The 26,833-nt window shown below is 39.9% G+C and overlaps 1 protein-coding gene across 1 annotated transcript; it reads left to right on the forward strand.

The window, feature by feature from the left end:
* The first annotated feature begins 5,773 nt into the window (after positions 1-5,773).
* CLTRN (collectrin, amino acid transport regulator) lies at positions 5,774-26,833 on the forward strand. The gene is made up of 6 exons (XM_035326929.1): positions 5,774-5,908; positions 6,294-6,352; positions 11,614-11,699; positions 17,794-17,910; positions 20,634-20,828; positions 25,034-26,833. The coding sequence occupies exons 1-6, from the start codon at positions 5,842-5,844 to the stop codon at positions 25,188-25,190; spliced, it is 681 nt and encodes a 226-aa protein (XP_035182820.1). The 5' UTR covers positions 5,774-5,841; the 3' UTR covers positions 25,191-26,833.

The raw sequence follows: 26,833 nt of genomic DNA on the forward strand, positions 1-26,833 counted from the left end.
AAGATGCGCTCTGCTGAGTCCTTCACTAATACATGTACCGATCGAGTCCTTCCCCGTAACCCATACACCAGTTTCCCAACACAGCTGAGTAAAGCTGTGTGTGTAGTGCCCGGCGTCGCGGCGGGGCTCTTGGCACGCAGGGCGGGTTGTGGCAGTCCCCAGCTGTGGCATCTCACCCGCTGACTGCCTGCGTTGCACCAGCTGCTCGGTGAAATACGCCTGGAAATGCCGGGTGGGCGATGCCCACCACTAGGTGTGCTTTTCTTAGAGCTTCTTTTATAAAATCTCTTGGCTGGTAGATGGCTGCTGGGGCCTAGCGGCCTCCCAGAGAGCTGGGGGAAGTCAGAGCCGTGTAGCTGGGGCGCACCAGGCAGGTATGTTTGTGAATTTAGCTGACAAAACCTACACGTCCTCGTCCTGTCTGAGGCATCCCATCTCTCTTGATTACGTACACATTTCACAGCAAGATATGAGTTACAATGTGCAGACCGGCACAGATTGGGTCAGCCCAACTTTGCAAATGGTCACTAATCAGTTGTTTGGCGACAAGCGTTATACGCAGCAGCATTTGGATGTAAAAGATACGTAGGCTTCATCTGGTCATGTTTTTCATAGTCATTAATAATGTACATCATTGATAAATACCAAAATAATTTGCATAAACCACACCACAGGAGCTTACTTTGTATATCCTAGAGGTGTTAAACTGCATAAATCGTCCAAGCTGCTGGCAGTGAAGCATACCAGAGCAGGCTTTGTAAAAACAGGACTAATTGGCTGTGCTGTTCGTCAACAGTATAATGAGTGTCGTATCTATTCTAAAGCTCAGTGAAGTTATTCAGAGCAATTGTGACTACTGTAGTCAGCAGCTACATCTGCCAGTTGATCAGTGAATATTCAGATGATGACCTTTCTACTGGTACTTCACCATGTTTCAGATTATAGATTGTCTCTTAAAATGGAGTTGACATCACTATTACTTTTACTGTTTGCTTGTGCAGAACAAACATGTAAAACAACACACAATTTCCTGCATTAGATACAGAAGATGGCAGTATTGTGCATTTTAGAACTGATGAACTATACACATTCATGAAAGTTGTGAAAAAGCACAAATTTTTCATAAATCTGATTTTGTTAAGGAGCTACAACTACAACTTTTTATCCTCCTTTTAACAGAGTAAGTACCATAACAACTCTCCTTTAAATTGTCTGTAAGTCAATATTGAGAAATTCACTCATTTCTTTCATTAGTATCGTACTTGTCATTATGGCATTTTCCCTATATATTTGTGGAAATAACTATGTTAAGATTATAAATTTGAATAGTGAAATGGAGGATCTCTTTATAAGACAACACACACAAAAAAACATCAGCTATAACAGAGGTTCATAATTCTGGAAATGCTTCTGCAACAGAAATAAAATAATTGCATTTTTCTCCATTTTGTTTATTCTTATGGATTATGCATGTAGCAACCACCTGCTATTCAAGCACAGGTGTAGATTTCCATGTAATTTAATTGTCACAGTGCTGTGAAAGTATTCATGTCAGAAATAAACAAATACGACCATTCCAGCTTGGCAAGATCCATTCACATATCCAAGATAACATAGCCTTCCGGTAGGTAATTCTTAGCCCTGACACTGGGTTTGGAGAACAGAGGCCTCTTCAGACATGGTTTATTTTTGTGGAAACCTTCAAGATGTTTGCATAACTCACTCTTGTATGTTTCCCAAAGAAAAACATACATACACTATATGATTATATACATGTCCCATCACAAGAAGGTAGATATGAGCTGCTCTGATTGTACTTTACAGAACAGAGAACATTTCTCATAGAACCTGAAACTACATACCATATTCCATTATATAAATCTACATGCCTTGTAAGATGTATGCACAGAAATATATACATACAGTAGGAAAGCTCTGAAGCACAGCACAGGTACCTCGTTTAGCACACATTTGCACTTAGTGGCCTTGTGATCCCTCTGGCTTCCATTTTCCTCATATTTCCCACCAGTGCAGGAAGATACAAATTTTGCAGTGTTTTTTTGTTGTATGCCCAAGCTCCTTGGGAAATAAGAATATTTCGTAGTCGTGCTGTTTATTTTAAAATAGTCCACATCCTATTTTTTTGCCATATACTTCAGTAGAACAACAGTACTTATTTTATGGAAGTGCACAGCTTTTATTTTCCTGCCTGAAGAAAATGGAGCAAGGAGAATATGTGAGAAATGGCAGTCAATCACCAGTGTGAATTTGGTTGCTTGAGAAAATGCATTTTTATAAGGAGACATTCAGGAAGTTTTAGGGCCCCGGCTGGTAGTATACGGTGGTTGGTGAAGTGGCAAGCAGCAGCACTGTCCTTCCCCACCACGCTGGAAGTTGCTGTTGCTCATTCCAAATGCTAGCCCCACTGTGGGTGACCATCTGTTCTCACTGCAAAGTGCACGTTTCAAGGTGATATATGCAAAATCTACAGAGCACATCTTTCCCACACCTGCTGCATAATGGCTGCACGGCTGTCTCAAGGGGTAAATGATTTCTCAGACACTGTCTACTTCTGTGAGCCTTGATAAAAGTAAGCTACTTCTCCAATATTATAATAATGACTGTGATTATGGGCCCCTTTCTACACCCATTTCCCAAAAACGTTAGTAGAAAAACTTGGATTTAATGAGACTTAGGCTGGACCTGTAAAAGCTGGCACTGGTCTGTTTGATGCTGCTGACGTTCAGGTAGATCCTCATCTCACCAGCTTCCAAAGACCACAGGAGATGTGCAGCATTGTGCTCGGGGAACTGCAAGGCACCGTGTACAGCCAGCCTGCAGTGCTCTAGGTACATTTCCATGAGTGACTAATGCTGACAGTAGCACATTGACTCTTTCTTCATGAGAGTTGAACACAACTATTTAAGACTAAAGATTAACTTCCACAGAGTTCAAAACTGTTAATTTGTCAAATTTGAAAACTGGGGTTAAGTTTGGCCATAGCTGTTAATTAACTTATATGATGGCTATCAATATTTTACTTTCCTGGGATTTTTCCATTTCAAAGGCATTGAAAGAAGCGGAAAAGTACCTTGCTAATCACACTGAGAGGATGGAAGGGTTTTATTTGTTTTACCAAGTCATATGCCTCCTAGAAATTTCAGTCCTTCCTTCATTTGTTTAGAAGTCCGAATTACGGTATACTGTTAAGTGTATATATCCAGATAATGCATGTACTTCTGGAGGTCACAAAGACTGAAAAAATGATACTGCTGTTTTCAACCAAATCAGACAAAGTCACTTAGTGCAAGAAGGGAAATAGTTCTTTGCACTAATTCAATGGTATTTTCAAGTTGTGGATTGCACATGGGATTCTGTGTGGCTGTCACCCGTAGCTCAGCCATAGCTAGGAAAAACAAAGTTAATACAAAAGAGGAACTATTAAATTACCAAATACCTCAAAATACTGAATTAAAAGCATGCTCTGTTTGCATGTAGCTTGTTGTTTGTTCAAGCAAACTGATGTCTGGCTGATTAATCAGTAGCAAACAAATGCAGATGTGCTTTTACAGTGCTACATTATCTGGCCACAATGGGAGAAAAGAGGCTGGGCAGAAAGTAACCCATACAGGTAGGTTTGTTAGAGGGATGCCAAGTGGCAAAACGTGTGTCTTCCTACATTATGCTGGTATTTGTAACCTGAAAAGTTACAGTGCTTTTTATGACAGTGTTAAAAAATGTGGTGGGTTTGAAGAGAAGTTAGTTGCCTGCTAATACCCAGTCAAGGCGTAACAAGTCCACCTGCCTTGTTTATTAAACAAGTCCACCTGCCTTGTTTAATAAAAATAAATAAATACATAAATAAGTAAATGAAAATTATGCTAGCTTTGAAAAAAGATTTATAGATGTGCAGCAATCAGTTGTTTATGTGCATTGGTCTGTGTAGGCATAGCTGAATAAGCGCATGGGGCATCAGTTGGGTGCATCTGGCACACATCCAGGTCACTCTCCATGAGCTCTGAGCTGGGGCATTTATCACACTACTCCTTCTCCTGGCCTCCTCTCCTCACCACCAGGAAAACCATCCGTCTTGCTGCTTGCCAGCGTGACAAATCAGTAAAATCAGCCATCCTGGCTGGAAGTCAGCAGCTGTGATCAGGGAAGCCAGCCTTACCCTCTGAGGCTGTTCCCACTGGGCGCTGTGTGCCTGCGATGTACTTTGACACTGGCTCCGTGTGTTTCTAAGGAAAGAACTGATTTCCAGTGGCCAACAGCAGGGAGAGGTGACAACACATCACAGTGGCAATCGGCTCCATCTGTGTGTGGGAAAACAATGCTTTGTTTTTCCACCATTTTCCCATGTACTGCAGTATGTCCTCCACAGAGAGAGCAGAGTTCAAGCTCTCGTTATTGAAGCAATGCATATGAATTTAGCATGAGGCTAAGAAGGCTCAGAGTCTTTTCAGATTTTTTTAAATTACACATTCTACAGAAAAATGATATTTTTTCATGCATCTGTACATTTTTAGTGTTCTCCTTTCGATGCATGTAGACACAGTGTGTTAGTTTGAGCCATCATTAGGAATGAATAGGTAATTTTTTTGTTTTCGTAGTCAGAGATTGAACATCTAAGCAGATAACAAATCCAATAGTTTTGTACTTGGAACCACTTGTCTAGAGAGAGTAAACAGATGGCCAGGAATCGGCTTGATTTAATGACTTTTAAAGATGGGGTATCAATTCCTTTAATAGTGGCTTCTAAAAACAAGATTAAATTAGTGAATCAGTGAATTCTCAATTACCTGAATGTCCAAGTATCCTTATGTAGTAAATACTGATTATTGTCCTCCATAAATTCAGTCCCACAGTTACACAAAATATTCTCACCGGTAGCCATTCTTGTGAAGGTCTTTGGGTCTGCAGTCTCAAGAACACTTCTCAGTGCTAAAGGGCCGACTGAAAGTCATTTTGAAGAAATCTTCAATTTAGGAACTAACCATTAATCAGAATGGCTGCAGGGGGAATACAGCAGTGGAGTGCAATAAAATAATCCTGTCTTGCTGCCTCGATTGCAAAGACTGTTCACCTCTCCGTGAGACATTTCAGTTGCTGTACTCTTTCTCCTCTGCATTTATTTCTTTGTCTTTGAAAATACTTGGCTAAGAGCATAGAGTACATCATTAACATATTTCCATACATGTGTGCGTGTGTGTATACACAGCATCTTGTGCAAACAAAACTAGAATACATCTTTATTCAATATGCATACATGCTTCCCCATCAAGTCCTTCTATTGCACGTCCTCTCATTCCAGTCTCTACTGTAGCAATCCTCCAACAGCAAGAAAGGACTTCTCCGCCTTTATAACTTTTCTTAGTTCAAAGCAATGTCTCAGAAGCTGATTTTGTTGGCACAGCATCGGTGCAGGTGAACCTCATGCGCTCTGGGTAACAGCACAGCATCCGGCCACCGGAGTTCATTCTGGTCTGGCATTAGGTATCCCAGACATCCTGTGCATATGTGTCTAAAATCACATGCGGGGAAAAAAGAAGGCACTGTGTAATGCTTTACATTATTCTGTACAGGGAGATGGAAAACTAAAACCTTATAACAGCTTTATTTTTTTTTCCCATTTGCTACAGATAAAGGTAGTAAATAACTAACAGAAGACAGTTCTTTCTAGTGCCCGTTTTAGCTAAAATAACGGGGGTTAATTATTAAACCTTTTACTTGGTTGCTCACTTGTGCTGCTGATGCTTTAATCCTGGGTCACAGAAAGTTTAAGAGTGCTTTACACCAGAGACTTACTTCTTTTTGCCTCAACTTTTCCACACTGAAAGGATGTTACAGGTTTTGCTGCTTACTTTCTCTGTAGTTACCATTGCTCGTGCTGAGCTCTGCAAGCCAGGTAAGTTTTTGAGCTGCTGCTTCCCACTCTTCCTCGGGGAAATTGAACTACGAGCTTATGCCTACATAGCTGTCAGCTTCTTATGTTTTTATTTTAGCTGGTTGCATCCAGTTTGAATACTCTGAGCATTCACTTCCTTGCTGAGTTTGCAAATTAAGTACAGAAGTTGATCTTACCTATTTTAAAGAGGTCATGGTAAACCTGACGGAAAATCTATAGGGCTGATGCATTTATTCATGCTAGTAACTTCCAGTTCTCCTAACCAGGTAATCTGTTTGGGCAAATTTAGAAACTGTGATCTGTAAAATAATTAGAGAAGTAAATGATTTAAAATCCTATCTTGGTGACTATCAATATATGTTTGCCTTTCTTCTCTTTGTGTCAGATGCACAGAATGCTTTCAAAGTACGCCTTAGTATCAAAACAGCTTTGGGAGATAATGCAGTAAGTAAAGTATCTTCACATATTCTTCCTAACTAAACATCTGCCAAAAAAGAACTAATGTACACTGTAAAATTTCTGAAGGCAGCACAAGCAATTTGTTCTGAAGTGTTAATTGTAATTGCTTGCTCAAGTCATGGCATCTGGCTAGCCCGCTCCTTAAAATGACATCCTGTAAGTGAAGTGTAAAGCTTCCCTTTTCATAAAGATAATTTGCTGTCAAAGTATTTTTTCCTTTTTCTATTCCTTTTTTTCTTTTCCTTTTTTCTTTTTATTTTTCGTTTTATTTTTCTTTTTCTTAAAAAAAACAAAAAACAGCAGTAGAGATGTTGCACTTCATGCATGAGAGATGCTGCATAAATCTAAGTCTGTATTTTGGGAAAAGCATTTCTTCTTGAGAGTGCTAATTGTAAAGTCAAGCATGTCAGGGATGATAAGCATGAAAAGATTGTTAGATCTTTATGAAATGGGATTTTATGTCAGGCTCTCAGACAAGCATGATCTGTAGAGATCATTCAAGCATATCTCATCAATTCCTTACTAATGTAGGCTTTGGATAGTGCCCTTTCTTCTCTGCCTGTGGTGCTCAGGTTAGTCTCATGAGGACTGAAATGCTTTGGCTTAATTCAAGTCCTTGGACTTAATGTACGAATGCTGGTGTGAGCAATAATGGTCTGTAATATGGAAGAGTTTGGGAAATTAGGTGACCAAATGGTTCTTCCCGATCTAAAAAAACTCTGAGATATGGCTGAATGCAATATTCATTTTCAGTTTTGAATACTTACAGCAAATTTGCAGTGCTATAGGGCTCTCAGTAAAATTAGATATGAAATGTCTTGGACAATCATCTCCATTGGAAGTCTAATGTCTGATTGTTAGGAGCCCTGGGAAACAAAACACCATAAATTATGTGCTAGAAGAGACTGGAGGTGTGAGAATCTCCTTGTGACCTTAGAAGCCATTCTGAAACTACCCTGGACTATTAGGTAACTTTAACATTAGCAGGGACCAGTTCTGCTGGGAAATTCATAAACCGGATACATTTAGAAGAAATGTTCCAGATATGTCCTAAAGTATTTGTCTGTGGAAATTGGTATTGAAGTCAATCCTCTTAGGTGAGACACTAATTAAACAGTTGTGCAAACCTAGATTGTTTTAAGAAATTAGTGAAATAGTGCAATCCTATTGCAAAAAATATGTCAAAATCATTATAACTGCAAATATTTTGATTTAATCTTGGTTCAAAACATTATGCTCAAAACAAAGAATAAAAACTGCAGTTCCCAGCAGTGCTCTTTTTCAGTGTTTTTTTAGTTCTGAAATTATAGTAAAGTAAGGGAGATTTGTCTGCTCATTTGTAATTTTTCTATTTTTCATTCCCAAAAAGGTATGATACAAACCATTATTCTTAAGGGTTCTTTATATTACAAGAAAAAGACAATAAATGGGGAGTCTTTTATTGTTTTTTTTTTTGGTAGATATATAGTAGTTTATTTCATACAGCTAAGTGCGTGTAAGACCTAAGAATGGTACAATCTAAACCAGCATTTTAGAACAATATGCCATATAAAATTATCTACAGGTGATGAACAATCTATTAACTGCACAGCTAATAGTTCCTTTTCATAGCCATGGCAGTCTTCTCTGCAAATGACTGAAACTGAAAACTGAAACTACTATCAATCTGAAATTCGTTTTGGCTTAATAATTTGGTAAACTTTGTTGTTGTTTTTTTGTTTGTTTGTTTGTTTTAGATTTTATTTTTAACTTTAGCAAAGAAAATTTTAATACTGTCATAGTATCACAACAGGAGACAGTCAGCTTGGAATATCTTGGTATGACACTTTGCTATTTAATTCTGTTTCAATCATTTTCGAGGCACTTCAAGCTAGATGATTGCAGAAGGCCGTGATACCATCCATGGGCATTTTGCTGTAGGATTGGAAGGATAACTCCTATGTACATTCAGGAGTATAGGAAGTAGGTTAGTATAGTTTTCCACATAATGTAGTGCATACTTTGAGTGATGCTAATAAGGACAGACAGCATTTTTTTATCTGTTCACAAGGTAGGCTGCACTTTAAGGCAGCGAGTGCTGTTTTCTGTATTCATATTGTTCTTATCACGGTGGAGTGGAACTAGCAGCTAAGATACAGTAAGTATCTAGCTGTTTTCACGTTACTTGAAAATAATGTCAGAGACAGAGACACTGCTGGCTAACTAGTGGGAGGAAACCTAAACAGAAGGAAGGTGATTTATGGACAGAGTTTCTCTATGGACGGTGTTAACTTTATGCGTGGCTTCTGGAGTTGCTGATTGCTTCCTAGTCACGGAGTTAGAAAAGCCATAGAGAGTTAGCTCAAAAGGGCCAGAGTCAACCAGAGTGAGCAGGTGTGATGTCCACAGAAAAGTCTGTGTAACTCTGTGTCACCACTAAGTTCAACCGGAAGAGTCAAAGAGGTAGGGCTGCATCCAGGTGAAATAGGTACATTTCCCTTACAGCTCATGTATTCAGGATATGTCCAAGGCAGAGGGTAAGGGGGAGAAAGGCTGCTGTACATGCAGTGTCTTGCCTCCAAATGGGGCACACAAAGCATGTTCCATTTGTGTGTAGCCACGCTGAAGGCCCGAGGACCATGTCATTAAAGCATAGAGCTCCTCAGGAGGGAAGAGACCTTCATCTGTCCCTAGTCCTCTGCTGCTCAAGGCCAAATCAACACTGCATTTAGATCAGGATGCTCAGGACAAGTTTGTAAGATTATAATTTTGTTTTACTAACATACATTTTGTCTTCCTTAGAGAACAACTATAGCATTTTACAATCTACACTCATCATTTTTTTTTTTTTTTTTTTTTCCCCATTAGCTCAACAGCCTCCTCTTTCACTAGCAAGCAATAAGCCTTAAAGGCATTCTTGCTGCCCTCTTCATCCTAATTATGTTGCCTTCCCACCACACATATTCCTGCAAGCAGTCATGTTCAGAGGTTCATGTTCACATGGAGCCCACAGCCATCTCCGTCTCTTCTGCCTCCTGTCTCATCCCTGTTTTCCTAGGGCTGCAGCTCCCTCTCCTCACTAGAGCAGACCCTTGAGTGCTGCATGGTTTTCTCTGCCGGTCTCCTCTCCCATTTCTCGCAGTTTATTCTGTCTGATGTAAAGTGCTTACTCTTTCAGCTGGTACCCTTTTTGTTACTTTGTCTTAAAGAAGCTCTAGGCTACTGCATCATTATTTTTTTTCATCATGAAGACCATGTCCTTCATAATGGTGCATTTTGCATATACACATGTAGTGCACTAAGCATAAGCATGTCGAGTACATACAGTATGTAGTACAGGTAGTGCTGTATTGCATTGTATCCGTGTAAGCATGAAATGGAGTGTGCTTCATCATTATCCATTATCCATCTGAGGGAATTATCTCTACAGATGGTTTAATCCACTGGATAACTAATGATCTTTTTCCGTCCTTTTGGACCTGCTCTCAAGAACCACAGATGGCACGTAGGGATTCAGTCAATAGTGCCACACACAAAAAGGAGGATGATCTGCCCTTTTACTGCTGCAAATTATGCTCTGTGGTTTAAATACAGATGTCCTTAAAATTATGGTAAATAGTTTTATGGCTCTCATCTATATTCCTTCCTCTACTACATTGTCTCTTTTTCTTTTAATACTATTGCTGACATTACTGTTACATTTCCATCAGTGCAGTGGGCTCAAAATACGGGCTTTTAAATATTGTTATGCAAACAGTCCCTCTTTTGTTTTCACTTTAACTTCCCTGACTGGCATGCATTATCCCAGTGTGGTTACACCTCCCTTCATTCACAAAGCAAGAGTGGTGAGTCAGAAACCTGATTCTCAGCTCTGTATCTGGCTTTTAATGCTGCTCAAACTGTCTGTTGCTCAGCTTTGTTGTCCCTGTCCAACCGTATCTCAGCCCATTTCACCACTCGTCATTTATTTAGGGATGATAAATATGATCAGTATGACTTTCTGTCCTTTATCTGTCTGACTCCTTCCCTATTCAGGCTCCCAGTCCACAGTATGTCAGAGCAAAATGAGGGATGGTGTCTGGAAGTTGGATTCCTCCTTTTTACACAGAGGTTGCAGCTGCATGCATCCAAAACCAGAATTTAAAAAACAGAATTAAGATTTGGCATATTTAGTGGTTTTCTGTCTATTGATTTTTGATGTGTATTGATGCTTTTTGAGTGTTGTAAAGGCCCATGAAAAAGTAGGACTAGGTTGTCAGCAGGGTAAATTATCCACTCCACCGGTTTTCTGTTTTGGATGATTACAGTGAGGATTTTTTTAATGCTGAAAGTTAAAGATTAGATTTGTGTTCTGACTGACTGACGAAAGCTGCCTCTAACCTCCACTAATATCATTCCAAGAAACTATTAATCTTTATAATCTGCTGACAGGGGAAATTCAATCAGTATGCCTCAGTCACGTCTTTTGTTATAAAAATGTAATAGGTGCAGTTCTTGCTGGTCATTAGAATTGCATGTGGGGATGAAAGCCCAAGGGAACCTGGGGAAGCTTTCTCAGAAACCTGAAATTATGGAAGCATGATTTTTCATCAAGACAACAGAGAAAAGTTTTTGGAGACCTTTTTTACTTTTTATTGAAATAGTAAGGATACTGTTCTCTTTCTTTTATCTCATATGTGGTGTAATATTTTTCGCTGCAGCTGAGTCTATCTAAGGGTTGTACCTGAGTCTATCTTCATGTTGTAAGAACAGTGTGCAGGAATAAGGCCACAATCTCTCTTTTTTTTTTTTTTTTTTTTTTTTTTTCCTTGTGTCCTGGCATCCAGCTCCCACAGACTACCTTCAACATTAGCTTTTTTATTTTCTGGCAGAACCGCCTGGTCTTTAAGAGTTAATTTAAACCTTCTTAACATGGCTGATCCAACAAAAGAGTCAAGGCAATAGGTGCAGCTCTGTTGGGAGCATTCTGGTAATATGCCTGGTCTTTGACGTGAGGTGCTTTACATTTCCAGTTTGGCCAGTTTCCAGGAAAATTCCATTCATTCAGTTTTTGGAAAAGTTCGTTTCACTTTGTATTGCATTTCGCAGTAGCCATTAGAAGTCATCTTTACACACTGAATAAGAGACAGGAATTCATTTTCATAGCACAACCAGTGAATTTATTCATTTTCTTGATCAGTATAGCATTCCAAGTTCAGTGACTCTTTTTCCGCTCTGTACTGCAAGCACTGAAGCTGAAACTGATGATTTTCATTCTTCCTTTACAGTATGCCTGGGATGCAAATGAAGAGTACCTCTTCAAAGCAATGGTGGCTTTTACAATGAGAAGATATTCCAGCAAGACCACGACTCAGTAAGCATCTCCTCTGACTTGCCTTATACCTATTAACAATGCTGCATCTAGTGGGCCATTCTCTGCTGTTCTCAGGTGTAGAAATCATTATATACAGCCTCTAAAAGCAGGCCGTTCCAGTGCATTTTTTTGACACCCAGATACCTGTTAAATATCACTCTCTCTGTCCTAAGCAGCATGCAGCCTTTGGACCAGTGTCCCCACTGATGTGAAGTGGGGACAATTTGCTCTAGCAGAACCTGGCAGTAAGACGATGCCTTCTGGAGGTCATACTGGGAAGAGGTGAAGGGGCCCATCGGCAAGGTCAAGAAATGCGGTGTGCATCCTTGAATAAGCAGCTTTGGTGCACATTTACTCAGCGTGTAGCTCCGGCGCTGTGCTGAAGATGAGCTGAGCCAGAGAACTGGAAGGTGGATTGCTGTGCTGGTGCTCTCTCCCTAATATTACAGCTGCTGAATTACCTAGCATCAAGAAGTTTCAGATGTTGCTGTTCAGACATAAATCAGCCATTAATTGGTTTGGGGATTAATTCTACCCTAAGGCATTGAATATTCTTCTCAGGCTTGTGATCATTGCTGCTTATGAAATTAGATGCCAGATCAGACAGACCATTTAGCAGGCTGTATCTTCAGTATGTTCTTCCCTTCCTTAAACAAGAAATCTTGTGAGTGTATTTCTATAGCCCCTCCCCCCTTTTTTATTTTATTTTATTTTTTCTTCATTGTTTTTCAATCTTAAAGGAAAGATTTATGGCTCTGGTACGCTAATGAGGATAAGGTTTTCAATTTACTTTCCAAAAAAAACCCTGCTTTAGGCCGTCATTGCATCAGATGAAGCATAGTGCACATTTACAAAGACATTTGTTATCTTTAGTCATATGATGACTATTGTGGCTGATGCACTTTCTCGTAAACAGAAGATGCGCTTCCCCTCCACGTCACGGGATTGTTTGGTCCCTTACTGTTTTATTCGTGTTCCTCAGAAGGTGCCTTATGTGAACAATGGAGCCATTACACCGAGCTTAACAAAAACAGTCAAGTACGTTCCCACTGCACACAATGAAAATGACACTTACAAAAAATGAATTTAAGATTCAAGCTAATTAAAGGTGATTATGCAGGGCTTTTTCTCAGGTTTTCAAATAAGGAGAATTTTAATTCAGTCTCTGACCCCGAAGGACTTGCTTCCATATATTTATTTTAGTCCCAGTTCCCCTTTTTGAATTATTATTCTCTTTCTTCAAATCCATGGTGCTTTCACACGGCAAAAAGCCTGTGTCAGACACCAGTGAACTTTATTCTCTTCAAGTACCATGGCTGTCTGCAGACTCAGCTTATATTAGAAAGTTTGGTATAGGAATGGGAAAAATTCTAGCCGGTATGAAAGTATGAGTTAACATTTTAATGGAAGCTGTGTTTATCCACTCTGGAAAACCACAGCACTTCTGCTCACTTAGCTCAATTTCCTCCAAGACAACTTTTCCTATGGACAAATATGATAATGGAAGTGTTGCTCCAGTTTGGAGGTGGGCTTGCACACGTCAACAATTTCCTGCTACTAAATTTGTCAAAGGAGAAGTCAGTACAATATTACAAACAGCTAGGTGTGGACATCTTCTCCTGTTTCTAAGACAGTATAAGACTTCTTCATGAGTATATCTTGCTGGGGCAGAAGCAAGGACCCCACGTAGTTACAAGTTAGTTAAGTGTCAGGCTTTACCCAACCTCGATCCCAAAGAGTCTCACTGAGCTTTAGACTGAGTGAAATCTTATACCTTTTGTCACAAATGCTACTTCGCACGTTAGGTAGAATTTTTAATCTACTGAGGGAACTTGTGGCAAATAAATTGCATTTACAGGTAAATGCCAGCTGGTTTTCTTCATGAGATATAAAAGATGATCAATTGTTCTGTGATTAAAGAAGAAACAACTTGCCAATGACTGCATTCTGGTAGGATCTAAATTTACCCAAATTTTGCATCTAGTCAGTTAAACATTTTTGACAAAAGAAAATTTTATGAGAAATCCACTGCTGTTTACAACCAAACACTGTTTCTGACAGAGTATGATTTCTGCACGGGGACATAACCTGAATGTGACAAACCTCCCCTTTAACATCCCATTAATTTCTAAGCCACGACGCTGCAGCAGCAGCCACAACTGACTCCCATAGGAGACTGAACGTCATTAACTTCAGCAAGCTGGATCAGGCCCCATATAATTTTCTGGTAGATCAGCATAACCATTGTTGCAGCCTGCCCATCATTTCTGAGATTCAAAGTCATCTTTTGTTAGGCTCTGAAGCTGGATTAAAGCCAGCCTGTGATGGCAAGCATTTGAATGTGCCGCTGGAAAGAGCAGCTGGTGCTGCTTCTGCCCTTGTGTAACCACCAAGTGATCCCAATCAGAGTGGACAGAGTGGCACATTGCATCTCAGTTTCTCCGAAGTTAATTTCTAAACTAAAATTGAATAAATCACGGAGCTGTGTTTAATGCTTGGAAGGCTTTACAAATTGTCAAGGTTGTGTGAAACAGGAAAAAAAAAAAAACCACTATCCATTGAATTACTCAATAATTATTAATACAGATAAAACGGAGGTTTAATGTTCAGTGGAGAAATACAAGTAGTTTATGTCTTGCTCTCTGTATAGCTTTTTGATTAATTCTCAATACATACATTCATGAATTACATAAGCTAACCTTTGATCTGCCAGTGTTAGAAGATGATTGTCCACAGCCTGTGTTGGTAATCCTGGTTTCCCTAATCTGTCACTCATTTGAAATAATATGCATTTCTTTTGGGCCTGACACTGGTTAATCTTTAGAGTAGAAAGAATGTGATCACATTTACCTACGTTCAAATGAAAGGATCTACTTTTGGTAGATCTTCCCCCAATTTCTATGTAAGGAAGATGCAGTTTTCCTATTGGAATAACCAGAAAAAAAAAGTTTATCAACATTATCTATCCTCCTAAGACAGCCATTTTTGATACTAAAAATATTCTGACCACTTAGAACAACAAAATAAACTTGTAGAGATAGCCAGAGATAGACACTTGGGACCCAGGCCCCATGCTTTTCCCACTAGTTAACAGCTACCATGAGCACCCAGCACCCTCTGAGTCTCTGATGGATCTTCTTATCCCTAAATAATCCTCTAAATCTTCATAAGGAGATTCAAACACTTCAGCATGCTGTGAATCAAACCTATGTGCAAATAGCACGGGAAAAAAAAAAAAAAAAGGGCATACCTGCTTCAAGGGAATGGTCACATTGGTGCTTGTTGAACTAGTCCCTTTTGGTGTTTATGCAATCCTCTTTGACCTTCTTGTGAACAGTGTTATTCGTTTTGGAGCCTGAAAGGATTTGCATCATGCAGATTCCGCTGATAAAAAGCAGCAGTGAAGCTGGGTTTTAGATGCTGATAATCAGGCAAGGATTTTAGACACAACAGGGGGCATTAAGGTGGTAAATTTTCTGTAAGTTAGCATGAGTCTTGCTGCCCAACTGATTCAGTGCTGTTCCATCCATGGAGACACTGCCCCCAGCGATGTCCGACTGCGCTATCTTGTGCTGAAAGCCTTGGCAACGTAGGGAAGACCCCAGGATGAAGAGTCCCTTTGAGTCTCTGAGGCTTTAGGGAATGCCAGGGTGTTCTGCCAGTCCAAATGTGTCTTTCTGTTGGGGGAATGAGCTTTGCTCACTCACCACATTTTGAGAACATTTGTAGAGCAATATGAGCTCAGATTTTCTACCTGGACCAGTTTCTGAGTGCACCACAGAAATTCCAGTTTTAAGAACTGCAGCAGTGTGAAGATTTAGGTCCTACTGTTATAAATTCTCCTGATGGAAAACTTCCTCCACGGATACATTTTTAGATATTCTGTGAAGTCAGCAAGAGTTTGTCATCCACCAGCCAGAAGTAGACACTTTTTCCTCCCTCCTGTAAATTTTGTGCTTTGCTTTTATTTTGAGTGGAATAAATCTACTTTCATCTTCTGACTGTTGCCAGCAAACTGATGTGAACATCTTTTAAAATCCCAGAGGATGGCTTTCCTCTTTTATCCAAGAAAATTCTCTGTATTTGCAAAATTGACATTGTTCCTGAGAGGTAAAAGTGGGTATTTCAGCTCTGCAAAATCATTGCTTTCCATTTTATTGCATGTCTCTGTGGAATATATACCTTCTCTGTAAAATTAAAGGTTGCCCTACCCAAACACTCTGGCACCTGAACCAAAAAAGCACCCACCACCCAAAAAAGCTTTTAGCAAGAAGCATTTCTACAAAATATCCAAAGTGAACTGTTGTGAACAAGCCAATGCCTGTCCTGCCTTAACTGCTATCTCATTTGTTTTTTCTTTTTTCTTTCTTTTTTTTTTTTTTTTTTTTTCTTCTGGCTGGAGACTACGCATGTAAGGGCAGCATTTGTTGCCTTACCTTCTTTCCTACTTTGTGCTTTCTGCTCCTCAGACCATTGCTGAAGTCTTGTTAGCAGTCATTTAATTAAGTTTGTAATTAGCCAGAAGATGGCACTACAAAACAGAGCTCTGTGGCAGGTCATTGCTTGCAGTGGGGGATTTGTCACCCTGGGAAATTGCAGAAGCTGGACAGGAAATGTTAAAATTTGCATTTTGATGATGGACAGTCCAAATCTTGAATCCAGTGATAATAATGGGCATCAAAGGAGTTAATTAAGAGAGGGGCTGCGTTCTTCTTTGCCGGCCCACAGCAGGGTCTCCTTCTCCGTAACAGCAAGCAGTATTTGAAGTCCAGTTGTCCCAAGCGGCATCCAACAAGACAGGGACAGGGCAGCTTTGTTATGCTTGTGGTCAGGCAGACCTTATGCAAAGGTGAACCAAGTCTTGGCTGCTTCCTGGCGATAAAAATAGTCCTAACTCTTGCTTGTGGGCTTTTGGAATATCTGCTCACTGCTTGGGCATGACCAGGAAATCTGAATCCTGAGCCAAAGGGTTATTTATTAATGATACAGAATGTTTTGTTGTTGTTTTCTATTTCTCTCTCTCTAGGTCTCTGTCTTTCAAGTTTTTGGATGTCCTTCTATGATACATATCATATTCCTTGCCATGCTGTAATAAATGCTACATTTACAGCAATTGCTGTATATTACACGTGTTTGGCTGGTTTCTCAGCTGTGGGAGTAAAATAGGAACAGACAGAAGAACATGAAGGCACCATTTATTCTCAGTCACTATGTTATACATGTATCAGCCTTTAGTTCTTTAATACTCCTGATGATGTCATTCTGCGAGGTATTTCTAATTATAGTTCATTTAGTACACTTACAAGTATCAGTGGTAGATTACAAGTTTATAAAAGGCATTGTAAAGACATTCCACCCACTTTTTACATAGTATGCAATGAGAAGCTGCATGCCTATGGCCTTCCACTATTAACTTCACATAAAACCAACCCATCTTTTGAAACAGATGAAGTAAATACGCCATAGCACATCCTAGAGGGCATAGCTCAGTGCCAGTATGATGTTTATATTCAGCCTTTTGCCTCCACTCTGTGCTTGACAGTGCTGAAAGATGTTAAAGAGAATAACACCATTTTTTTTTTGCTCTTCCCTCCCTGTTGACCTCCTCTCCTCCCTCCTGAAAGTGTACCGTGTAGAAGGACTGCACACACTTGAAGAATGTATGGGGAATCGCCCATGCCTGGCTCTTGTAGTATTGGTTGTCAAAAATAAAATTCTTATTTCATCAATATGTTTGTCATTATATGGCTTTTTTTTCACAGCCCAGATGATTAAGATACAAATATTTATTTTTCTTTTTTATTACATTAAATGTATGTCCAAGACCAGACAAGTCTGTAGTAGATTCAGAAATTCATTTGTAGGCTCAACTTTGGTTTCAATAAGCTTACATATTTTAAATCATATCAGGAAAAGGGAAGTGCCGTGGGTGGTGTTTCTTCTTTGGGCATTAAGCAGTACATTTTTTAGATTTTATTCCCCCTTAGATGAAAGCAATATTTTAGGAAAATCTGAAATATTTCAATAACTACTCCCATGCTTCTCTATTTTTTTTTTCTTTTTTTTTTTTTTTTTTTTTTTAATCCATCTGTAGAATTTCCAATGTGCTGCTCTGCAATGTGACGGATCGGGTGTCATTTTGGTTTGTGGTCACGGATTCTACCAAAAATACAACAACTGTTCCAGGAAGCGAGGTAGAGGCAGCCATCAGGTACAGTCACTGCTTCTGCAGCCTCTCCTTTCTTGCTGACTGAGGATGCTTTCTCTCTCGGGGCCATGAATAAGCACTCTGCCTCTTTAAGGACGAACTAATTGAAGTAGTTGAAACACCAAGGGGTCAGTAGTCTTTCAGGCATGTAAGATTAACAGGATTTTTAACAGGCCCACAGAATTCAAAGCATGCGAATCTTGGGATTATGACTGTGGAAGGAGTCTCTCTTAATGCTGGGGGTTCCGATGAAAGCTAGAACCCTTCCCAGAGCCCAAGCTGTAATTTCGTATCCTGTGCATGGCAGAAGCACTGCTGGCATCCGGCTGCTACATTTGTGAGAAAGCCTTCTTCCTCAGATGACAGAATTCCATCCTTTTTGGGAGGGAATTATATCATTCCACATAACATTGTGTGTCATATGTCCATCTGCATGCACCAGGACTAGTGACCATGGGCTCCCTTTAGGTTCTCATCAAATAGAGTTTTTCAAGCTTCCTGTAGAAGTCAATGTTCACATGAGAAGAGCTCATGTGAGCTATTCATGAGAAGAGCTGGCTGTGTCCCAGCTTGGCTTAAATAACCTTGTACTCACATTATTCTCATTCCAGCTCTTTTTGGAATGCTAGTTGCTACAGTAGTTGAGCATTACTTGTACAAAGTACCGTGTGGTACAAATCGGTTCACTTTCTACTCAATACCACATTCTGTAGCCAATAAAAGCAAGAGTGTGGAGTTGAAGAGGGAAAAACCTGACTTCAATGGTCTATCAAAGCTATGAAAGGGGTTTATGGGGATGACTCCCACAGGCAGCATAACTCACATATCTTTCTCAAGCACTGAGTAGAAAAGAGACTTCTTTGTTTTTAGACATTCTGTACTTTGTCTTGAAAATTCATGTTATCTCTGTGGAGGTGTAATGCCTAATTCCTGATGAATGAGTATGCGTTCTTTTGGAAAGATTAACTTTTAAGCTTATGAGTAGATTAAACTGTTTCCTACAGAGACACCGAACAATAGTTTCATAGCATTAGTGGAGGAAGCAGATTATTTATTCACTGAAGCTCTCTAAGAGTGCTGGAATGCAGATTTTTTTTGTTTTTTCCTTTTCATTTCTGTTATTCTTTGAATCATTCGGTAGCATAAGCTGATTTGCTTAAGTCTTTTATATGCCCTCGTTGCAGGAGAAATTGGATACTATTATGGCATGTTTGTTTTTTTAACTGTTGTCTCTCACCCAAAAAAGAATATGCTATTTTTAAAAAGTTGTAATTCCTAGCTAACATAGAAACAAGAATTAAAGTGTTCTATAAAGCTACATATTTGAAAATTCAATTGCTTTTGATTGCAGGCTTCCATACTAAACCCTTATTCTAATTCTTTGTATAGTACAGCATCATGTAAGAATGCTACAGAGGACCAGGATTTTATTGTGTGAGGCTCTCCAGAAACTAAGAACAAAGAGGAAGGCAGACCTTCCCAGAGCTCTGTATGGTTCCCAAGATCTTGCATAAATATACATCGGTATATTTATGCATATACAAACACGATAAGCACCTGTAGTTACCTGCACGTCTTTCAGCACATAAGTCTGTAACTCCAGCCATTAGAGGAGGGTGAACAACACTTACTTCAGCTGCTCACAATGAACCATTTATATCAATAAGGGTGAAAATCTCTTTAAATCACAGGCGGCTTACCATATAATGAGTCTTATAATACCCTTTCTGTTAAGGGTAAGAACTTCCTGCTTAAGAGATAGTCAACATGGTGATTTCCAAGAAGAGTAATTTTCAAAATTTTACCTTTGTTTCCCATATATCTTATGGGAAATATTTCTTAGGAAATACTTGCTCTACGGTAAATTAATTTAATTGTATGCAAGAAAGGGATGATGTGAATCATACAACTGCAATCAAAATCTCTGAACACCGATATATGTAATAAATTTTCTCAAAATTTTCAAATGTTTTGCAAAAGCTAATGAAAGGTACTGCTAAATCCTTTTGAGTCTGCTTAGATTCAGATCCAGAAATTACTGCAAATGCTCAAAAGTAATGAATGTGGGTGAAGATATCCATTCAAGGGTAGCAGCTGTACTATTCATTTGGAGAAGTGTATTTCTCAGACTTACTGTTTCTCATAATAGAAAACATCTGCAAAGCACAAATTCATTTAGATACATCCTACAGGGAAGAAAGGTATATTGGCAATGGGGGTGGATTCTTCTGGACCAAATAATAACCAGTGCCTCGTGGATCTAGGAAAATCTACAGCAGCAAGAGCAGATATACATGCCTATAACATGTAAGATAATTCAGTTTGCAGAATCAAGGGGCACTGATAAGAAAATTGTCTGAGCATTGCAGAGTGGCTCCACCAGTCCCATGTTATCCTCGAATTTCTCATACACAAGACAATTTCTCATACACAAGACAAGACAATACTGTACTTCAAGTCTCATCTGTATTTTCCAATTTTCAGATAAATAAATAAGGAAGTCTGGTATTCAAAACCCTGTAAGTTTGTGGATATCTGTGGATTACTGACAGGATCTATGCTAAAGTGAAGGTCTGTGTAATCCTACCAGCATCATGCTGGATCAAATTCAACCCTGACAGACCTGCAGCACACACATGAAAATATATATTTTTTTTCTTCTATCCTTTTTATTTATTTATAAAATACCTTTTTAAAGAGCTGTGATGCTTTTTGTTTTTATGCAGGATGAACCGGAACAGAATCAACAATGCCTTCCTACTGAGTGACAAAACGCTGCAGTTCCTGAAGATATCCTCCACTTTGGCACCTCCTGTTGAGCCCTCCACACCTGTCTGGCTTATCGTATTTGGTGTTGTTCTTTGTCTCATTGTGGCTGGAATTGTTTTCCTCGTTGTTGCAGGGATTCAGCAGCGCAAGAAGTAAGCAGCTTAGCTTTTCTTCTAATTACATACTGGCAAATTAAGTTAGCTGGGTTGGTTGTGCTTTTCAAATCTGCCTCAGAGAAATTATAGCTGTGTCCTTGCTCCATCCATAGGTAAAGGTAGCCCTTGTGTACTTCTCTGAGGGGAGGTTTTAATTTTTTTTAACTGTCAACTAAATGCCTTAGTAATGCTGGGGTGTGGGAAACAGGGAGGATAACAGCCTGATCCTGGAGGCCGTCTAAGTAGAGACAAGAGCTTTACACAGACTTCTGTTGTCATTTTTCTCAAGATTTAGCATGCTGTAGGTCAATCTCCTCTCACAGAGTAGCCAAATATTTACCAAGGGAGAGAAGCCTGCCAGTGACCGTGCCCCCTCCCAGGCCATAGTGTTAAAAACTGGCAAGGCAAAAAAATGCTACTGCAATGGGAGAATCCTAAGTAGATGACACAATAATGGCTAAGGTATGGCTGAAGAACGGCTGCCCATTGAGATGGTGCCTCATCTCACCTTCTGTTCACATCCTGATGAGTCTGAGCAGCCTAGCCCTTCACAGGTTCATGACCACATCTCACCAGCCTAGTTGTCTGCCGTTTGGCAGTAGGGTAAGAGAGAGAGATACTCCCTTTGTTACTCATTTTCTGCCCTGTGGCAGCAGTGGTGAAACAGAGGAGGTTATCCATGCTTTCCTAGCGTGAGCAGGTTGAAGTGGGTCAGAGATTTGAGGAAGTTTTGATCCCACCATCACTGTTAGCTCAGAGCTGGGCATGAGGAATGGAAATTTCTCATCTGAGCTGAGATGCTGCCATGGAAATAGTTGAGCTTCTACAACGACTTAGGCTGCCATGGAGGTTAGGTTAGTGCAAAGTTCTGACATCAGCAAAAGAACCATACTGGAACAGGAGATGAGCTGGAAAAAAAAGTATGTATTTATTTATTTATTTTTGACAATGAGATGATATTAAAGTTATTGAATGTATGGTGGACTATATCCTCAGATATATCAGGGTAATGGATTCACATGTGAAAAGCAGTATGTTGCAGAGATTTTTCCTTTCTGCCTCCTTATCACCTCAAAAAGCACTGTTAAAAGACCTCAGAAGAACAACACTTATTGTGAGGGATAAGTGGTTTTCCTAGGGAGACAGGTAATCTGAATCCCTCCAGTTATATTTTGCATTCAGAAAAGTTGCATGAATCTGTGACTCCCCCTTTCTGTTATCAAAAAGCAAAATTCAACAAACAGTAGATGAGATATGCTGCTGGGGAAAGAGTTAGGGCAGGCACTTGAGGTCATGTATAGTTTAAACCTTGTCACAACCTTCCATAACCTTCAGGTTATTTTATCCCCTGAACCTAGGCAACCTCATCTGTAAAACTGGAGGACGGTTGGTTCCTGACGCCCATACTTACCCTCAATGTATCTGTGTAGTATCATGGCTCTGTGAGTCTATGTAACACCTAGCTCAAAGGGGGTCACTGAACATTTCAGATTAGTGTAATATAAATAAATTATGCTAAATAGCCATGATTTTTCTAGCTAAAATAATACTTGTGCTTTATATCAGGCTAAAAGACAACATTTCCCCTTCCTGTTTACAGAATAGCTCAGCTGAGCCTGAACAGTTCTGTTACACACCTTTTCACTCCCTCCTCTGTTCCCCTACCTTGTTTGTATGCATAGACTTTCCCGAGAGCAGAGTTATCTATGGCTGAATTATAACCCTCCTTTCAACTCAATGGCGTCTGCAGGCAGAGCTGAAGGAGTGAGAGGGTAATAAGTGTATATTTGTTCTGTCTACTGTTGGAAAGACTGGAGAGGTAAAATGGATGGTCTGAGCTATTTGGCTTCTTGATAGAAGAGCCAGACATTAGAGAAGAGAATTTCAAAAGTGCTCATCTCTTCTTCAGGCACTGAAGTATGTGATAAGTCGTGAAAAGACTTCAGCACAGCCAGTAATGAGTTTTCCTGGAAACCTGACCAGAGCTGACACAGTGACAGCTATGTTGCCTAGTAAGCTATGTTGGAAATCTGGCCCCAAGGACAGTGTTGACTTCTCATAAACCTGGCATTTTGTCTTTACTGGCCTTTAAAGTACCAGTTAAATACCTTGATTCAAATAAGCACAAAAGGGAGTGCTTCAGCCTGCTCAAAGGTATCAAGGAAGCAGATGACTGGCCTCTCATAGAGTTTCTGTAACAAGCTAGACTCATGTGTCATTTCTTGAACTGGAAGATTTTCTTAATTAGGTTTTCATTGTGCATCACTGCCAACATGTAAAAATCCAGGCCACAGCTGCCTGCAGTTTGCAATCATTAGCAGAGCTCCATGTGAGTGTAGCCATTGACTTTACAGTGAACTGGATCAGACACATTATCTCCCAACTTTATGTTTGTTCCCCTGTCATCACAGCACTACGACACCTCCCTCTCTACTAATAGATTTGGTGTCTACCCAGGGCAGGATCCTACTTTGGGTCAGTCCCAAAGTGCTCAGGCAGTTGGACTTGATGATCTTTGAAGATCCCTTCCAGCTGAACTAGTCTGCTCCTAGTCTGCTCCTAGTCTGCTCCTAGTCTGTTCCTAGTCTGCTCCTAGTCTAGTCTAGTCTATCCTTTACTGTGTATGGTGTGTTAGATTGATGGACAGCCCTACCTGCAAAATCCCATCTTCAGCAAAGACCAAAAACATTTGCCTTGGGAAGAGCAAGGACAGAGTGAGCACACAAGTGCTTCCCTCTGTTACTCACCCAGCACCTATTTTGCAGCTGGGGGCCTTCCTGCAATGGGTTTGGTCTTCATGTCCTGAGTAACCTAAAATGTTTTATCTTGTCTTGACTTGGACTCTGAAATTCTTAGCTTCTCTGAATACCTATGGCAACAAGTTACACGCCTCTTCTATTCCTCTCTTTTCTTTTGAATGTGCACCTTAGTAACCATCTTTCTTTATGTTCAGTGCCCACACTTTTTGAATTAAAGAACTCTCATCCCTGTATGATAAGTCAGTCAGAGGTCAGAGGCTTCCAGTACTATCCCCACATTTATTTTTAGCAACCCTGTAATGCCAACAATCTCCCAAAGGCCAATAACATTTTATTATTCTTAATATCACTATTATTTGTGATTATACTGAGTCAGGCTGCTATGATTGTCCTGAGTCAGATTGTTACAGTATGTGTTGTGGGATAGAAATAAGCGGTGGAGCCGACCTTTGAGTTTCTTATCCTCTGAAACCGCTGATGCTGCAAGCTGTAAAGTACAGCAGGGTTTTCAACTATGAACTAGTAGATCTCAAGGTCAGAATAAATCTGGAATTGAAGGAACACTGTGACATGTTGACTGATACTTCTCTATTACATCTTTTTTTTTTTTTTAGATAATTTTATTTAACTATTTTAATATGGTTGTCACGAGAACTGTAGCCTGGAAAGTGAAACCCATGAAACTGTTTTGTCTAGAAAACAAAAGTATAACAACATACTGGGTTAGAAGGTGACTGTTAATGAAGTTTGAACTAGAAATGCAGATTCGCAGCATTAAGAGTGCCTAACTTCTGGAGAAGATTGTCAAGGAGTCTGAAGGCACTCAAGTCTCCACCAGCAGAGTCTTTAGTCAGAAGCCAATCAGTTTCTTAAACTATATTTTAATTTATCCACATCACTGGGTCAAATCTATGACATGTACAACAGGACCAGACTAGATGTGTAGTGCAGTCCTTCCTGACTTCAAGCAAAAAACAGATTCAGAGTGTTTTTTATTTTTTTTTCTTTTCCATTTTTTTTGTACCAACTTTTACTTCTTCAACCTCCAGTCATTTTACAGAACAAGGAGCCCAAGTGATATGTATAACATACTTACAACATGTTTACCCTGGGTTTTCTGATTCCCAGTCCTGACCTTGAACCACTAAACCAAAGTTTCCAGTCCCAGGAAGGGAAGTCCTCCCCCCTTCAGTGGCGTATTTACAGCAGCAAAGAGGCTGTGCAGGTGGCTGCCTGCTTTCGCACGTAAAGGTGGTTGTGAGCTAATACAGCTAAAGCTGATACAGGAGCAAATGACGCTGGGGAGCCTCTGCGCCAGACGATGCCTTTCAGTACGTAACCTACAATGACCTTCTAACTAAATGTGCTGTTTTCTGTCTGTGAGAGCTTGGTGGAGTGCTGCAGGTCAACAGAATAAGACAATTTTCTTTTCCTTGTTTTTAGAAAGAATAAAGAGTCAACAGAGAGAGAAAATTTAGAAGAGAAAGGCGAAGTAACAATAACAATAGAAAATGGGATTCCTTGTGAAACATTGGATTTAAAAGCAGGCCACATTAACGGAGTCTTTTCAGCAGATGATGAACGGTTCACGTCCTTATGAAATGCTGCCATTGCTATCTGGCGCTCTTTTGAAAGACTCCCGTGCCTACCTTATCTCTTCACTACTCCTGAATGTCAAACACGAAGACAAGAAAAATGTCCTTTCACTTAATTTCCCTGGAGAGTACCTTCTGCTGATAACAGATACACAGGAACCTCCATTACAAAGCTTTTGTTCCTGAGCAAAGCAAATGAGAAGACCTCAAATGATATCCATTAATGATTTCTAAAAGATGGGTGGCAAAACAGGGTTGAAATCTGCGCTATGTCAAGTGTTTAATTTTTAATGATTATTTAAGTATGTCTGTTGGTTGTGTTTCCCTAATGTAAATGTGAAACTACATTATTCTTGGATGTCACAGGGGAGATCATCTATCATTTTCAGTCCTTGCTGGGCTTTCTTTTAAGCCATATGCAAAAGTTTCTCTGTAAGCTGACTTGTGTTTGCTCATCCATAGTATGCTTTTTGATTCAGTAGTGATCAGTGCATGAAGGTTTAAGTTTATTGTGGACAAAATTATAAGCTTTCACAGCCTCCATAAGAACGGGGTAAAAAGTGATGGGGTCAACTATAGCATTAGGACTAGCAAAGATCTGGTACTAAACAGGTTTTTCACTTTACAAAGTCACAGATTACATGACCTGGAAATTAAAAGTTGCAAAATTTTAAAATTTGTTGAACTTAAAAGTTGGAAGAAAGGGGAGATTTTCCAAAGTTGCAGCCTGTGGTTAGTGGCCCGGATCTCATTAAATTTATGAGGGCATGTTGCCGTTCTTTGAAAATTCTTTACAATTTTTAATAATAAAACTAGAGCAGATTTCCAAGGGACATAGTGAACTCAGGGTCAGCTGAACTCTTCATGTGGTAGCTGGGTAGCTTTTGAAAAAGTTCAGCACTTGAAACACTGGCTACTGGTCTTCCTTCATGCATCCTACCCAGATGAGAATGTGTAGGCTGTGGTAAGTCAGCAAAGAGCATTCAGACCTGGGTTTCCTATGTGGCTGGAAGCTGAGAGCACCAAATACCAGCCCTTAAATTTCATTGCTGGACTACTTTGATGTCAGCCATACAAGCAGACTGGGCTATCTGTGCCCTAAGCCTGTTCTCATTTAAGCCAGTGATAAATTGCTTACTGATTTCAGAAGTATTAGGCCCAAATAAAGGAAAGTTGTCTGTGTGAGTAAGTGCACACAGAATGAAAGTGTGTTAAGTAAAATATGGTATCTGCAGTCACCAAACAGCTGCCCACACCACTATAGGTAGGAGCTGACCATCTCATTTTCAGTGTAAAGTTTGGAGGCAATATTAGAAAGCCCACTTACTTATTCAGGTTATTCTATGCATTCAGATCCTTCACCTGTAGGAACAGGGTAAAACTGGGTAAAAGATCTTCATGAAGGGCCCTCCAGTGTCCTGAAGGGTGAGAAGGTTTCACATCTCTCACGGTTCAAATTCTTTGGCATTTTGGCTGTATCATTGTTGTTTGTCCATTTGACCTGCCTCTGGCTCTTGGGAACGGGGTGAGCAGAACGGGAGGAAAGGGGAGGAGATTGGGGAAACAGCGAGCAGAAGGGAGGAGGCTGAGAGGGTGGAACTCAAAGCTGGGAGAGGGAAGGGGAGAGGAGGGCAAAATGTGAAATAAA

This window comes from Oxyura jamaicensis, chromosome 1, assembly GCF_011077185.1.
Source record: "Oxyura jamaicensis isolate SHBP4307 breed ruddy duck chromosome 1, BPBGC_Ojam_1.0, whole genome shotgun sequence".
In the NCBI taxonomy this organism is placed as follows: Eukaryota; Metazoa; Chordata; class Aves; order Anseriformes; family Anatidae; genus Oxyura; species Oxyura jamaicensis.

Coding starts and splice junctions, on each gene's coding strand:
- CLTRN (XM_035326929.1), top strand. CDS start 5,842: ATGTTACAGGTTTTGCTGCTTACTTTCTCTGTAGTTACCATTGCTCGT. Junction 17,911..20,633: donor GAGGTAGAGGCAGCCATCAG/GTACAGTCACTG, acceptor GTTTTTATGCAG/GATGAACCGGAACAGAATCA. Junction 20,829..25,033: donor GGGATTCAGCAGCGCAAGAA/GTAAGCAGCTTA, acceptor CCTTGTTTTTAG/AAAGAATAAAGAGTCAACAG.